This window comes from Mastomys coucha, unplaced genomic scaffold (genome assembly GCF_008632895.1).
Source record: "Mastomys coucha isolate ucsf_1 unplaced genomic scaffold, UCSF_Mcou_1 pScaffold20, whole genome shotgun sequence".
Classification (NCBI taxonomy): Eukaryota; Metazoa; Chordata; class Mammalia; order Rodentia; family Muridae; genus Mastomys; species Mastomys coucha.
In genome coordinates, this window is record NW_022196903.1 from 53,487,929 (window position 1) to 53,501,625 (window position 13,697).

The 13,697-nt window shown below is 38.2% G+C and overlaps 2 protein-coding genes across 2 annotated transcripts in view; one reads left to right on the forward strand and one right to left on the reverse strand.

The window, feature by feature from the left end:
- Window positions 1-13,697, reverse strand: part of Herc6 (HECT and RLD domain containing E3 ubiquitin protein ligase family member 6) — a 56,603-nt gene that overhangs the window by 28,750 nt on the left and 14,156 nt on the right. Inside the window, exons 7-13 of the mRNA XM_031382026.1 lie at window positions 12,721-12,857; window positions 12,211-12,278; window positions 10,695-10,816; window positions 9,787-9,846; window positions 4,855-4,948; window positions 3,960-4,149; window positions 1,570-1,724 (exon numbers count right to left, since the gene is read on the reverse strand). Coding sequence (XP_031237886.1) covers window positions 1,570-1,724; window positions 3,960-4,149; window positions 4,855-4,948; window positions 9,787-9,846; window positions 10,695-10,816; window positions 12,211-12,278; window positions 12,721-12,857 — 826 coding nt within the window. The remainder of the gene's footprint in view (window positions 1-1,569; window positions 1,725-3,959; window positions 4,150-4,854; window positions 4,949-9,786; window positions 9,847-10,694; window positions 10,817-12,210; window positions 12,279-12,720; window positions 12,858-13,697) is intronic.
- On the forward strand, window positions 6,017-7,438 carry LOC116098449 (40S ribosomal protein S27-like). The gene is made up of 2 exons (XM_031381051.1): window positions 6,017-6,043; window positions 7,112-7,438. Exons 1-2 carry the CDS (start codon window positions 6,017-6,019, stop codon window positions 7,436-7,438), a joined length of 354 nt encoding a protein of 117 aa, XP_031236911.1.

Genomic DNA, 13,697 nt, shown 5'->3' on the forward strand with positions numbered 1-13,697 from the left:
TATTTAATTAAAATATGTTTTTAAATGTTAGCAAATTCAAATAAATTGAAATCATGTAACTTTTCTGATAATGCAATAAAAGTTAAAAAAAGAATCATTTTATTTTATATTAACCTACAATTACACCCACACACACACACACACACACACACACACACACACACATGCACTCACACATGTGTATATGTGTGTGTGGTTGTGTGCACACATGTACGTGCACGTGCGTGTATGCCTCTGTGTGTGTGTGTGTGTGTGTGTGTGTGTGTGTGTGTAATGAGGTTGTGTCAAGGGCTATAAGCCTATCTAACAAAAACTTCAGTACTATGAATAAGGAACCTCCTTTCGAGTTTTGGTCAGGGTAGCTCAGGAGACTCCCAAAAGATATAGAGGCTATTGATGCTGCTTTTGGCTGCTCCCGAGAGGGTGAAGACACCATATACTTCAGACATGGAACTAACAGCATTCGATGTGGATCTGACCTGAAAACCCCCTCCCTGAGGTCTTGTTTTTATAGTCTCAGAAGTCTCAGAGCATACTGTGGAAGCTGCCAAGGGAGGGAAGCTACCACAGCCCTACCCAGCCATGATGCCTATGTCCCACAGTGCAACCAGTATGGCAAGATACCTCTAAAGGTGGTACTAAAGTCCTGGAAGTAACCAACAGCTCTCAAGTTAGATGTAAGACTTATTTCTCAGGAGGGAAATCATGCCTAGTACTGGAAATCTAGCCATTTACCCAGAACTAGTGAGGTCATAGTCTTAGAGAAGAACCTACTATGCCCTACTTTACTAGACCAGCATAATTCCTAACTGCATTCTAAATACCTATCCTTGTATCCACAGATAACTGTAGCTCTTAACCCTCATCAAAGCTGCTTCCCTTTGTAACAAGTGGAGACCATTACAGAAAACTACAACAAGTCAAAATGCAGAGAACAACTGATCATGTTTTGCCCAAACCCAATGGATACATCTATAATTTCTATATCCAAGCTCCAGAGAACACTGTGGAAGAGGTTTAAAGATTATAAAAGGTAGAGGACCAGGAATTCTGGTGTATAATAATGTTTCCTAGAAATGAACGGGAAGCTACACCCATGATACCTTACTATTGAGGTTACCAACATGAGGATGGAACAATGACAATACCTACAAGCATGCTACTGCAGATGACAGAACAGTTGCAGCACCGCCCCCCAAAAAAGACTACAGTCAACCCAAGGACTACTGAGAGGGAATATTAGTTATCTCAGGGATGATCCCCCAATTGGTTATTTAATACTAAGTGGCCAGCTCTGAAATCATATGCATAGAAGCAATGCTATTGGACTCAGTAGGTTGTATTCATATATATATGCATTTATACAAATATGTAACAAAAATAATTAAAGAGTCCATGAATTTGAGAGAACATCAGGGAGACATGGAAGGGGTTTCAGAGACTAAAGAGAAGGGGAAATTATATAATTATGTTTTAATTTAAAGTATTTTTAAAAAATGTAACAGGCTGAGAACTAAGGAATTATTACTTGATAAATTGGTATATATATTCTATAAGAGGAGATTTTACCTTATACACTTCTTTTATCACTTCTAAAAGAATTTTAATATTGGAGATATGCTGCATTGTTAGAACTTCATCACAAATTTCAGAGACGATGGTTTTCTTTAGCATCTGGACCAGTATATTCAGAGAGGAAACTTCCAAAGATGCCCAACACTTTCCTGAGGGTATGAAAATCAAACATGATAAATGTATTCCTCTTCTCAGCCCTTAAATTCCTCAATTTCTTCTGGGATGTTTAAGACAAGAAATAGACAATGTTTCCCATATCTACCATCATAGCCATAAAACAATTCTATGGATATTATCACAAACAACACACTATTCAACAGATGTACAGCAAAGCTTTAATCTATTAAAATTAAAGAAACTCAAATTCAGAATTTGAAGAAAATTGTTAATGATTATGGTTAACCGATTGGCCATCATTTTCTTCACTTCTGTTGTTTATATTTGATTTGACGTTTCTGAGATAAGATATTTTTATGTAACCTTTAATATGTAGCCCAGGCTAGCCCTGAACTTCTACCAAGCTTCCTGCCTCATCATCTGGGTGCTGAGGTTAAGATCATGACATCATTACTTTCAAACTAGCAACTTTGTCAAACAGCTACAAAAATCTAAAAATATACAAATGAATATCATGCAAGATTACTGATAGTTCTACCTAAAAATTAAGTAATGCCTATTTTCAGATTACATAAACAGCTGTCACATATGGAGATACATGTATTTTAAATAGCTTGCACCTTACTTTTAATATTATTGAGATTATACTGGATTTTGGTACTTTTAAAGTGGAGATGGTAGGAACATGGGAATCTTTTTTTTTTTTTAAATTTATGAATGGGCTTGAACTTTTGAAATGTGACTCCTACATCAAGAAAAGAAAAGCACTTTCTTTTTTGAGACAATGTCTTATTTAGTCCAGGCTTCTTTTGACTTGCTATGTAGCCAAGACTGGCATTGTATTCCTGGTCCACTTTCTCTATATCCAAAGGGCTGGAGTTACAGATGTTCACTCCCACACACAGAAAACATCTCTTTTAAAAAATGCAAATACAGGGCTGGAATGATGGCTCCCTGGTTAAGAGCACTTGCTGATCTTACAGAGAACCAGGTTCCATTCCACATGATGGTTCAGAATTGTCTGTAACTCCAGTTCTAGCACATACAACACTCTCTCCTGCACTCCACCAGCTCTGACACACATATAATGCACATAAATTCACTTAAAGTGCACACACATAAAATTTTTCTATTTAATTTTAAAACACACTGCTCATTCTATCGATAATGATACACATGCAACTTAATAATTTAATCCTATAATTGTTTTTCCTTGCATTTTTCTTGTATGTGTAAGCTTATATGCATCAAAGAAATACATGTTACTACTACTATAGCAGCAGAAGAATGGAAGCAACTGTCCATAGCACATTCCATATTCTGGACCAGCTGGAGTTTGTTGCTCCAGGCCTGTGCATTAGAAATGCTAAAGTGGTGGGAACTTTAAGAGATGGTTTAACCTTAAGCAACACTTGGCAGTTCTTGAGAAAGGGTTGTTGTAAGAGACTCTGTGTGTGTGTATGTGTGTGTGTGTGTGTGTGTGTGTGTGTGTGTGTGTGTGTGTGTGTGGTATATGCACATGTGTGTGCTCAGTTGCAGGTATACATGCACCAAGGACAGAGCAGGATGTCCAGTGTCTTGACTCATCATTCTATGTCTTGTTCCCTTGAGAGATGGTCTTTCACTGAATCTAGACCTAGTATGGTAGCCAGCAAGCCTCAGCTCTTCTCCTTTCTCTATTCCTTGCAGCTCTGGGTTTCCAGGTGAACACACCATGCTAGCTTTCCATGTGGGTGCTGAGCTTAGAACTAGCACATTTTCCCATTTAGCCATTTTCACAACTATGATAAAAGGAGGCTTTCATGGTTACACATAAAAATTACAATAGGTAACTCCTTCTAAGCCAATCCAGGGATAGTTTATTATATTTTTTAAAATATGAAACCTTCAGCATTCACTTAAAATTATGAAAAATTCCATAATTTGAATAAAATAACAGTGATAAGAAGTTTAACATTGCTTTTTATCACTCTTGGTTAAGTGTTTGAGGTTTCCAAATAGTAATCAAAAATTATAAAGTATGATTTATCTTGACTGACACTGTGTGGTTAACCAAGTCTAATGCCAAAGTCCTATCTAAGTATAAGAACAACACTTGCTTTGTGTGGTGAGAAATGTGGCAGATATAATAGTTTTGAGTTAATCTTTACAAAACTTCACATACCATTTACTAAAATAAGTGTTACGAAATCTCTCCAATATTTGCTATGATTTCTATCTCAAAAGTGATTCTACTGAATATATTTGTAAAATGATATAAAACTTACTCAGGAATGATAATGATTGTGGATTCATTTTATGAATGGCTTTTGCAAATTCAAATGCCATGGTCTTCCAGTTCTTAGGATCCTGCATAATGGAACATTCTGGGAGCAAAAGAAAAACCAATAGAGCTTCATGATGATGAGAACTGTATGGAAGATCTCTTAGCAGATCCTCTTCAAGACATGTGGTTATCTGTGATCAAAAGGGGACAAAGAGCAAGGCCAAGTTACAAAAGACACAGTATTGTGAATGACTACAAGTTGTAGGCAGGTTTCATTCCACCATCTTCCAATTAGAAAGTTCACCTAGTCCTTCTGGAGCCTATATTGATGAACCATGGTCAGCCTTTTCATTCACATACCTTTGAGGTACTCCTTGAGTGAGCCATTTGCCCATTTTATATTATGGGACATGAAGGAAATAAAGTGAAATCACATGTAGATGGGCATACACAGTGAATAGTCGGTTTGAAACTAATGCAAAGTTCTTCAGAAACAATTCTATAAGCTAGATGCAGTGGCACACATGTGGAATCTCAAAACAGACATTGAGTTTTTTAACCATTCACAAGAGAGGGTACCCTGCCTCCCAAACCCCCGTTCTTTCCATGTGCATTGGTATTAAGAAGCTTCATGTCTCAGTATTACTTTCTTCATATGAAAACAAAAGACTATATCTATTGTGCATTTAATGGTTTAACAAAAAAGTAAATGCCACCACCTATCACAATGTCTGGACTAAAATACTGCTATAATGGCAACTAGCCCTCTGTTCAGCTTCATGAACAAGTCCTTATTACCCACCTTTCACCAAAAATAAGCTGCTATTTTATTTATTCCTATAAAGAAGTATGATTGTGTAGTATCTCAGGTAAGTGAAATAAATAGTGGCTGTTACCAAGGAAGAAATCCATTTCTCTGCTGTTAACTTCTTGAAGACATCTCTTGCCAGTTTTAAGTCCACATCAATGAAATTATTCTCTCCAGCATCTCTATGAACACAATAAGCATTAAAAACACACAACCAGATGGGAAATGAGCATTTTAAAACTCCATATGATATTATTTGGTTTTTGTCTTAGCACACCCAAAATATTAACTTTATTTAAAGCTCGCCCCTTTTCAAAATAATAGACTAGAGCAACAATAGACAGAAGTGTATAGATTTATTCTTTTAAAAAGGAATAGACCGGGGCTGGTGAGATGGCTCAGTGGGTAAGAGCACTGACTGCTCTTCCAAAGGTCCTGAGTTCAAATCCCAGCAACGACATGGTGGCTTACAACCATCCGTAATGAGATCTGACGACCTCTTCTGGTGTGTCTGAAGACAGCTACAGTGCACTTATTTATAATAATAAATAAATATTTGGGCTGGAGTGAGTGGGGTTGAGCAGGTTGACTGGAGCGAGCAGGGGTTCTAAATTCAATTCCCAAAAACCAGTTGAAGGCTCACAACCATCTGCACAGCTACAGTGTGTACTCATCTACATAAAATAAATAAATAATTCTTTAAAAAAGAGAGAGAGAGAAACACCTAGACATTCAAACACAAGAGACATTAGAACCTTGTTGTAAGAAATATTTTTTAAAAAAGGAATAAACCATAACTTGTTATCTCTGAATCAGTAATATCAAGTATAGGCTGCAATTTTAGCAGGATTTTATTTTTTAATTCAATTAAATTTTATGGTATTAGGATCGAGCCCGTACTCTACCACAAAGTTACAAGCTGATCCCTAAAAAGATTCTATAAAATAAGTCTAAGAACTATCAATCCCGACAGCCAGTCTTTTCCACAGACTGGAATTGTTTACTCTCCACATATGGTGCCATTTCTGTTTAATTATTTATTTGTACACTTATTTATTTATCATTGATTACTTTTTGAGACAAAGTCTTAGTATGTCCAGGCTGGTCTTAAACTTGTGATCTTCCTGCCTCAGCTCCCAAGTGCTAGGATTACAGGAATACATCACTGTGGCTAGCCACTATTTCTGCTTAAGCTTTACATTTCCACAGTTACATTAGAGGTGGGGTGATGAAATAATAGTGGTTTGACTATGCCCGGAGACCTTGTCAGCACAGAGGTTTAGCAGTTTGTTTTAGAAATATTTTGAAAGACATGAACTCTTTAATGGAAAACATTAACACACAGTTTGTGCAATGAGAGACTTTGAATCTCTTACCTCAAAATCCTGTCCTTGCTATTTCTACCAGTCCTAGATTCTTGTATATTTACCCAATTCTTCTCAATCCTGACCCTTTTCTACATTAAAATACTTCCCAGATACTATCTAGTTAGCAGCTTGATTCAGTCATATTTCATGACCAGCATCCAATAAGTCTAACAGCTTTAAAAAAAATATCAGCACATATTTTGGGCTTGCTGAATTAAGTATCAATATTAATAGTAAACTATTTGTACAAGTTGTAACTGTAAATATTTCTCCAAAATTCTTTCCCCTTTGTAGCCATCACCTGGAAGTTTAAAACTCCCAAAAAGTGGTCATGGATATTTTTCTTCTTTAAAAAGATAGTACTGTAGAAGAGGAAGAGATGGCTTCGGCCTTGCTGCTGGTCCTGTGGAATCTTTAGGTGGGCCTAAGAACTCAGTAAGTATAAAAGATTCTCCTACATGCAATAAACATAAGGAAAGATTATCATGAAAAGAGATATGTTTTATTAAAATTATATGTATATAGGAACAAAATAAATCCAAAGAAATGACAAAAACATGGTCCAGACTTTTTATACTTTTTAGACAAAGCACAATATGTTCATGAAGGAATGATAAGATAAATGGGTGGGTAAACAAAGATAATAACTCTTTTTTTTTTTCGGTATTTTTAAGACAGGGTTTCTCTGTGTAGCCCTGGCTGTCCTGGAACTCACTCTGTAGACCAGGCTGGCCTCGGACTCAGAAATCTGCCTGACTCTGCCTCCCAAGTGCTGGGATTAAAGGCGTGCACCACCACCACCCGGCCAAGATAATAACTCTTAAGGATATGAGCAGGAGAGGTTCGAGTGTGTGTGTGTGTGTGTGTGTGTGTGTGTGTGTGTGTGTGTTACTAAAAGGGCTACTTCAGTGAATATCCATGTAGGTTCCTCACAACTCCACTTACCATTCTCCTTTCCCTCACACACCTTTCTCTCAGCCCTTCAACTATTTATTGCTTGCTACATGTAGAAAAACAAACATTCTTGGCTGTGACGACTTCCCTAAGAGAACATGCCAAGCAAAGGATCCCCATCATTGCTCTCTAGAAGAAGAGAAGATGAAACACAAGAAAACATGCCTAGTGCAGAGCCCCAGTTCCTACTTTATGGATGTGAAATGTCCAGGATGCTCTAAAATCACCACAGTGTTTAGCCATGCACTAACGGTAGTCTTGTGTATTAGCTATTCCACTGTCCTCTGTCAGTCTACAGGTGGAAAGCCAAGGCTGACAGAAGGATGCACCTTCAGGAGGAAGCAGCGCTGAAAGCCCCTTATTCAAGACGAGTGGGAACCTTCCCAATAAACACATTTTGGATAAAAAAAGAAAAACAAGCCAACAGAACAAGACAAAAGCAAAATGGGCCAGATAATCTGGTTAACCTGTTCTGCAGTTAGCATACCTTAGGTGACTTCAGCTGGAAATAACCAATATACCAATTGGACATATTTTGAGCTGATATGGCATTAACTTCTAAAATTTAGTATAAAGAATTCTCCACCATGCAATAAACATGAGTCTGAAGCAAAGGGGTGGGGGACATCGTGTCCTGCAGAGTCCCTTCCCCAGATTCATGACTTTTGGGTGTTGTATTTTGTTTTGTTTCTGACCCTGTCTAACCTGGGATTATCCATGTCTGTATGGGATTACAACTATCTGGTGGAGCCACCCATGGGTTTGCATCTAAAGGCACTGATGCCCTGAATCAATCAGTAGCAAATAGTTCATCAGCAAGGGAGAGAACTTTCCAAGCCTATCCTCCTCCTGCCTGAGTGTTAATGTGCCCATTCTCATGCAGACCCAGTTAAGGCAGCCACAGCCCTGTGGAGTTTGTTGTCGTAATGGCTGTATCTTGCCCAGAACATAGTATTTCCCAGATCTTTTCACCCATGAACATTTTATGTGAAGTTCCCTGAGCTTACAGGGAATGGCATGAGTGTCATTTACAAGTTCATTAAGTCTGTCAAGTTCTTTACAGCTGAGCCCTCGGCCATCACTTATTCTAAGGACTCTGTGCAGCTATGAGTTTCTGCATTTACCAGCAATCACTTTAGGGGGGAAGAAAACTTTTGTTAAGGCTAACAATAGCATTTGTTTCTGAATATAACTATGAATACTCAAAAAGCAGTTTGATGATATTCCACGTTAGTTAAACAACAGTTTTAGTTCCTCCATAGGGTCTATTGGATCCCCCAGCAAATGTTATCTGACCAGCTTTATAATACGACCAATGCTTTGCCTCCATAGAGTGGTTCTGAAATCCAGTCAAGAGGAAAGCTGGTTATGCCATTAACAGTAGTGCTCTACGGCACAAATATGCATACCTTGTAAAACAGACTGGTATTGCAGCTTGTAGGGTACACAGCTGGTTATCTTTTCTTCCCTGGAAGACTGCAGTGCCCTTCTGAGACTAGAAAACTAGGGAGGAATCTTATAACTCTATTCCAACTTGATTTCTCAATATCATCCAACAAAGGCAAGTGGTCTTCACCAACAAAATCCCACCAACTCTAGTTCTAGTGGTGGCTTGCTCTTCTTAAAAAAATATAGTGAAATATAAGATGCACAGCAAGAGATACTCAACATCCTTTAATGGCTTTCACCTGCTTATACACAAGCATTACACACACACACACACACACACACACACAGAGATGGTTAGTCTAAGCTAGAATCATCAGATAGGAGGCAGCTTCGACTGAGAAAATGTTTCCATAAGATCAGGCTGTAGGAAAGCCTGTAGGGCACTTTCTTCACTAGTGATTGGTGAGGGAGGGACCAGACCATTTTAGGTTGGGCTGCCCCTGGGCTGGTGATCTTGAGCTCTGTAAGACAGAGCAAGTCCTGAAGAGCAAGCCCTTAAGAGGTACCCCTCCATGGCCTCTGCATCAGATACTGCCTCCAGGTAACTGCTCTGCTTGAGTTCCTATTCTGACTTCCTTCAGTGATGAACAGTGGTTTGTAAGCATAAGCCAAGCAAACCCTTTTCTCTCCAAATTGCTTTCGATCATGTTCTTTCATTTCAGCAACAGTAACCCTAATTAAGACACATGCAAAGGAAGAAAAAAGACTTGATAGAATTGCTGGACATATGTGTGTGTGTGTGTGTGTGTGTGTGAGAGAGAGAGAGAGAGAGAGAGAGAGAGAGAGAGAGAGAGAGAGAGTTACATGAATGAGAGGTAGAAGACCCAAATACTGAGCATGACAAGAATTACTTAAACTATTAGGAAATGTCAGCACTTAGGAGATGAGGCCAGGAAGTCAGACGTGCAGGGTCCTCCTCATCTATGCAGTGAGATCAAGGCCAGCTGACCTACATCGAGAGTCCTGGTTTTGAAATAGCAAAGCATGTTTAGGCACACCTCTTTATCTGTAGATATAAAGAGCCTGACGACTGAAATGCCATTCCCTCCAATTAAACAACAGAGGAAGAAACATGGAGGAGTTAGTTTATAGCATGAAAGAATCCTTTATCAATCAGAGAATTCTCTATGTTGGAATCTGTGTGCTGACAAAATTCGCATTCAACTTGGTTCTGTATGCCAAGAACCAAGGGTTTCTTTTATACAGTCCCCAGTATTTTTAAATAAAGGTAATTTCCACTGAAACTTTACCTTTTCTTCAAAAAACTTGCAGTCAAACAAGCAGAAGATGAAAATATTAAGCTGATTTCTCTGCAAACATAATAACAAGGGCAAAGTCACATTTGGGCAGTGTCCAGCCTTTTAACATTGTGAGGTGACATTGTCATATGCCAGTGCTTCTCAACCTGTGAATTGCAACCTCTTTGAGGGGGTCAATTGACCATTTCATAAGGGTTGCCTAAGACAATTGGAAATACCAGATATTTACATTATGATTCGTAATAGCAGCAAAATTAATTGTGAAGCACCAATAAAAAATAAATTTATGATTGGAGATCACCACACATGAGGGACTGTATTAAAGGGTCACAGCATTAGGAAGGTTGAGAACCACTGTCATATACAAATGTGTTGAGTAGTACTTATAGGTAGCCTAGGATTTATGTGATCCTGTCGGCTGCAAGTTAAAAATACCTATACCTCCTTTATCTTATATACAAATAAACAATAGAGCCCTAGACTCATTATCAATATCCACATTATGAGCATACAACTTGTAGATGTTACTATTGTGTCTCACCAAAACTGTTTATAGTTGACTTTCTATGCATTTACAACCAGTCACTGAATTTTGAAATGCTGGTGAATCAACTCTGAGGACCTGAAAGCAGTAGAACTTGCTGCTAAGACTCATTCATACATCTCCCTTACTTAGAAAGGTATGTGCCATGTGCATTCTTCCTGTAGCTCTTATATTAAATAAATGATCAATTACCATGCACTTCAATGACCAATCCAACCAAAAGGTAATAAAAGAGAATCATACCCCAAATGTAAATTCTGTTAGGACAAAGCCAACCCTTCTTACTCACAGCTAGAGTAAAATGATTAGGACTTCAGAAACACAGAAGGGGCTCTAAGTCGTCAAGCTGGGTCACCTTTTGGCGTCTTCACGATCTTTTCCTCTTTTCTTCGCTGCTCTCCATTTCTTTACCAGAGACTCGTTGATTCGAATCATTTCTGGCAGGAGTTTCATGGAAACACTTGTGGACCTAGTATGCTTTAAGGAAGAAAATAAAGGCAAAAGTGACCAGGGAAATGTACACACACGTTGAGTAATAATCAGCAAAGAGCCAGACACATGCAAGGCTGTCCACTTGCACAGGCGTTTGGTGGGTTGAGCTTTTGCATCAGTGCTGGCCTGAACATTATGTTTCCTAACTTGGGCCATTTTGCTTGTATGCATTTTTAAAAGTGTAATAATGTAAGAAAAATTAAAAATATGGAGAAATTAAGTACTTATAAATCAATATTCATCTTATCATCATTCAAATGGCCATAAAGTGAAAATATCGGTCAATAGATGAATACATTTTCAATGTGATAATATAATATGCAGTAAAATATTACTTAGCATTGAAATGATACTCTAATACAAGGTGGGTGTTTTCTAGACCATTCTAAGTGGGAATAAATCAAATAAAAAATAGGAGAAATTTTATGATTCCACTTATATAAAGTATGTCAAACTTACAAAAACAATAGAGAAAGTACCTAGGATTGAGGAGGCCAGGAAATGAGGCCCTCTCATTTAATAATTAAATTATTACTAAATAATAATTTAATAGATATCAGGTATCTGTGGTGATTAAAAGGTTTATGAAACAGTGATGGCACTTAATGGCCTAAGGAGCACAATGCCACAGAAAATTGTAGGCAATGTGTTTTAAATGCCACATATACAATCTTATATGTAACTTGAGATAGGGTCTCACTATATAGCCAATAGTGACACTTGATACACACACACACACACACACACACACACACAGAGAGAGAGAGAGAGAGAGAGAGAGAGAGAGAGAGAGAGAGAGAGAGAGACCACTTTTCTTCAATCAAATAAAATCTCCTGGGAAAATATGTGTAAATGCAAAGTTTCAAGTGTCCCCAACCACTGTGCTAGTGATGGGGTCTGTGCCAGGATACTGTTCATACTCAGCCACACTTCCAGATCCTACCTGAGTAGTTTGATTTAAATCCCAGTAGTTTGGAAATTTATCAATCACAAGGATTTATTTTCTCTTGCATCTAAGCATCTCAGTACAATGCTCTGCCCCCATTTGGGGACCAAATTCAGGGCTCTTGCTTTTGCATGCATGCAAGACAAGTAATCTCCCACTGAGCCACATCCCCAGCCCTCTGTTCATTTTTGGAGAGAAGGTCTTGTTAACATGTCCACCATTTTAACAGAGGGACTCATTAGTAAGAGAGCTAAAAATGAATAATATACTGTCTCAAACAATAGTCTGAAGTTTAGGGAAAGGTAGGTACGGCTCAGGAGAAAATACAGCATATACAAGGCTCTGGGTTTGGTTCCCCAGCACCAGAGAAAGAAAGAATTCCGGAAATCTAGAGGGAAAAATAAGTCTAAAAAGGAATAACATGTACTGATACCGGACGAGTTGTCACAAAGTTGGTGTGTGCACCAGCAAAAATGTCTTTGACTTCAATATCCACAAGATCTAAAAAATTAAGAGATCCATGTTCAAAGTTTTACCAGGGAAAAATAAACCTATATGTAACTAAGTCAAATTTATTCATTTGTTAGAAATTTATACTCTCCTAAATTTTGACTATAAATAGCATAAGAAGCAATTTTGACCAGATCAAATATTATTTATTAACTCAATAAACATTTATAGTTGTCTTGGCCCTTGCATAATGATCAGGGTTGTATTTGCTTGAATATATCAAACCATGTTGTTAATATAATTAATTAATTTGATGTCCTTTGAATCACTTAAATCTTTAAAAATGATTGCCTATTACTCCAGGAAAAAAATTCAGCAGTTTAAAAGTACTAAGAACCATAATGATAGTTCAGTGGGATCCTGTGAAAGAAGGCTGACTGGGAAGCCTCCTTCAGTCAGTCAACCAATCAGGACTTAGTGGAAGTACTCATACCCTTTGCAGATAGCAGGCAGGTAACGTCAGAGTTCTCTGCTGGGGCCTCCTGATGACTTGTGTTGCTTGTGTGACTTGGTCCACGGCCTAAAGATACCACCTGACCAGTGGTGTAGACATATGCAATGGTGTGATAACTACAATATAAAATATAATACAGTGACAATATGATAGTCCAAAGAACCAGACACCCATGAGTTTAAAAAGAAACCAAAATGACAGAATTGCCTTCACCATGCAGTCAGCTGTCTCATTACAGTATTAGTGTTGCAGAGTACTGGGCATCCCTCAATCCCTGAAGAGGTGGTATTAACTTACTAGTAACATTAAAGATATTATTGATGATGGGGATTTACTATGGTTCCTATTATGTGGCTTTTTTGGTTTTGTGTTGAGACAGAATCTCATACAGACCAGGCTTGCCACCAAATCTCCATGTAGCCAAGGATAACCTTGACTTTTGAATCCTTCTGCTTTGACCTCCTTAGTTCTGGGATTAGAGGCATAGCTTACCACCACCGCCACCACTACCACCACCACTACTACCACCACCGCCACCACCATCACTACAGCTAGGACCACTGCCACCACACCTAGTATATGTGGGTCTAGGTATCTATACCAAGACTCACTGAGTGTTAGGCAATCATTCCATCAGTTGTGCTACATATCATGTATTTTATTTATTCATTCTTTTTTAAAGATTTATTTATTTATTATATGTAAGTACACTGTAGCTGTCTTCACACACCCCAGAAGAAGGGGTCAGATCTCATTGCAGATGGTTGTGAGCCATCATGTGGTTGCTGGGATTTGAACTCAGGACCTTCAGAAGAACAGTCAGCCCTCTTAACCACTGAGTCATCTCTCCAGCCCTATTTATTTATTCTTAATTTTAAAAACAACATACAATCCTCTACTATACACATGCTGCCTGAACAATCAGACTCCTCCATGTGCAGTCTTTGGTTGGTGGT

Bases quoted from the DNA above. Each gene is read 5' to 3' on its own strand.
- LOC116098449 (XM_031381051.1), top strand. From the start codon at position 6,017: ATGCCCGGAGACCTTGTCAGCACAGAG. The intron at 6,044-7,111 runs GTTTAGCAGTTT...CCTTTCTCTCAG, and splicing joins GAGACCTTGTCAGCACAGAG to CCCTTCAACTATTTATTGCT.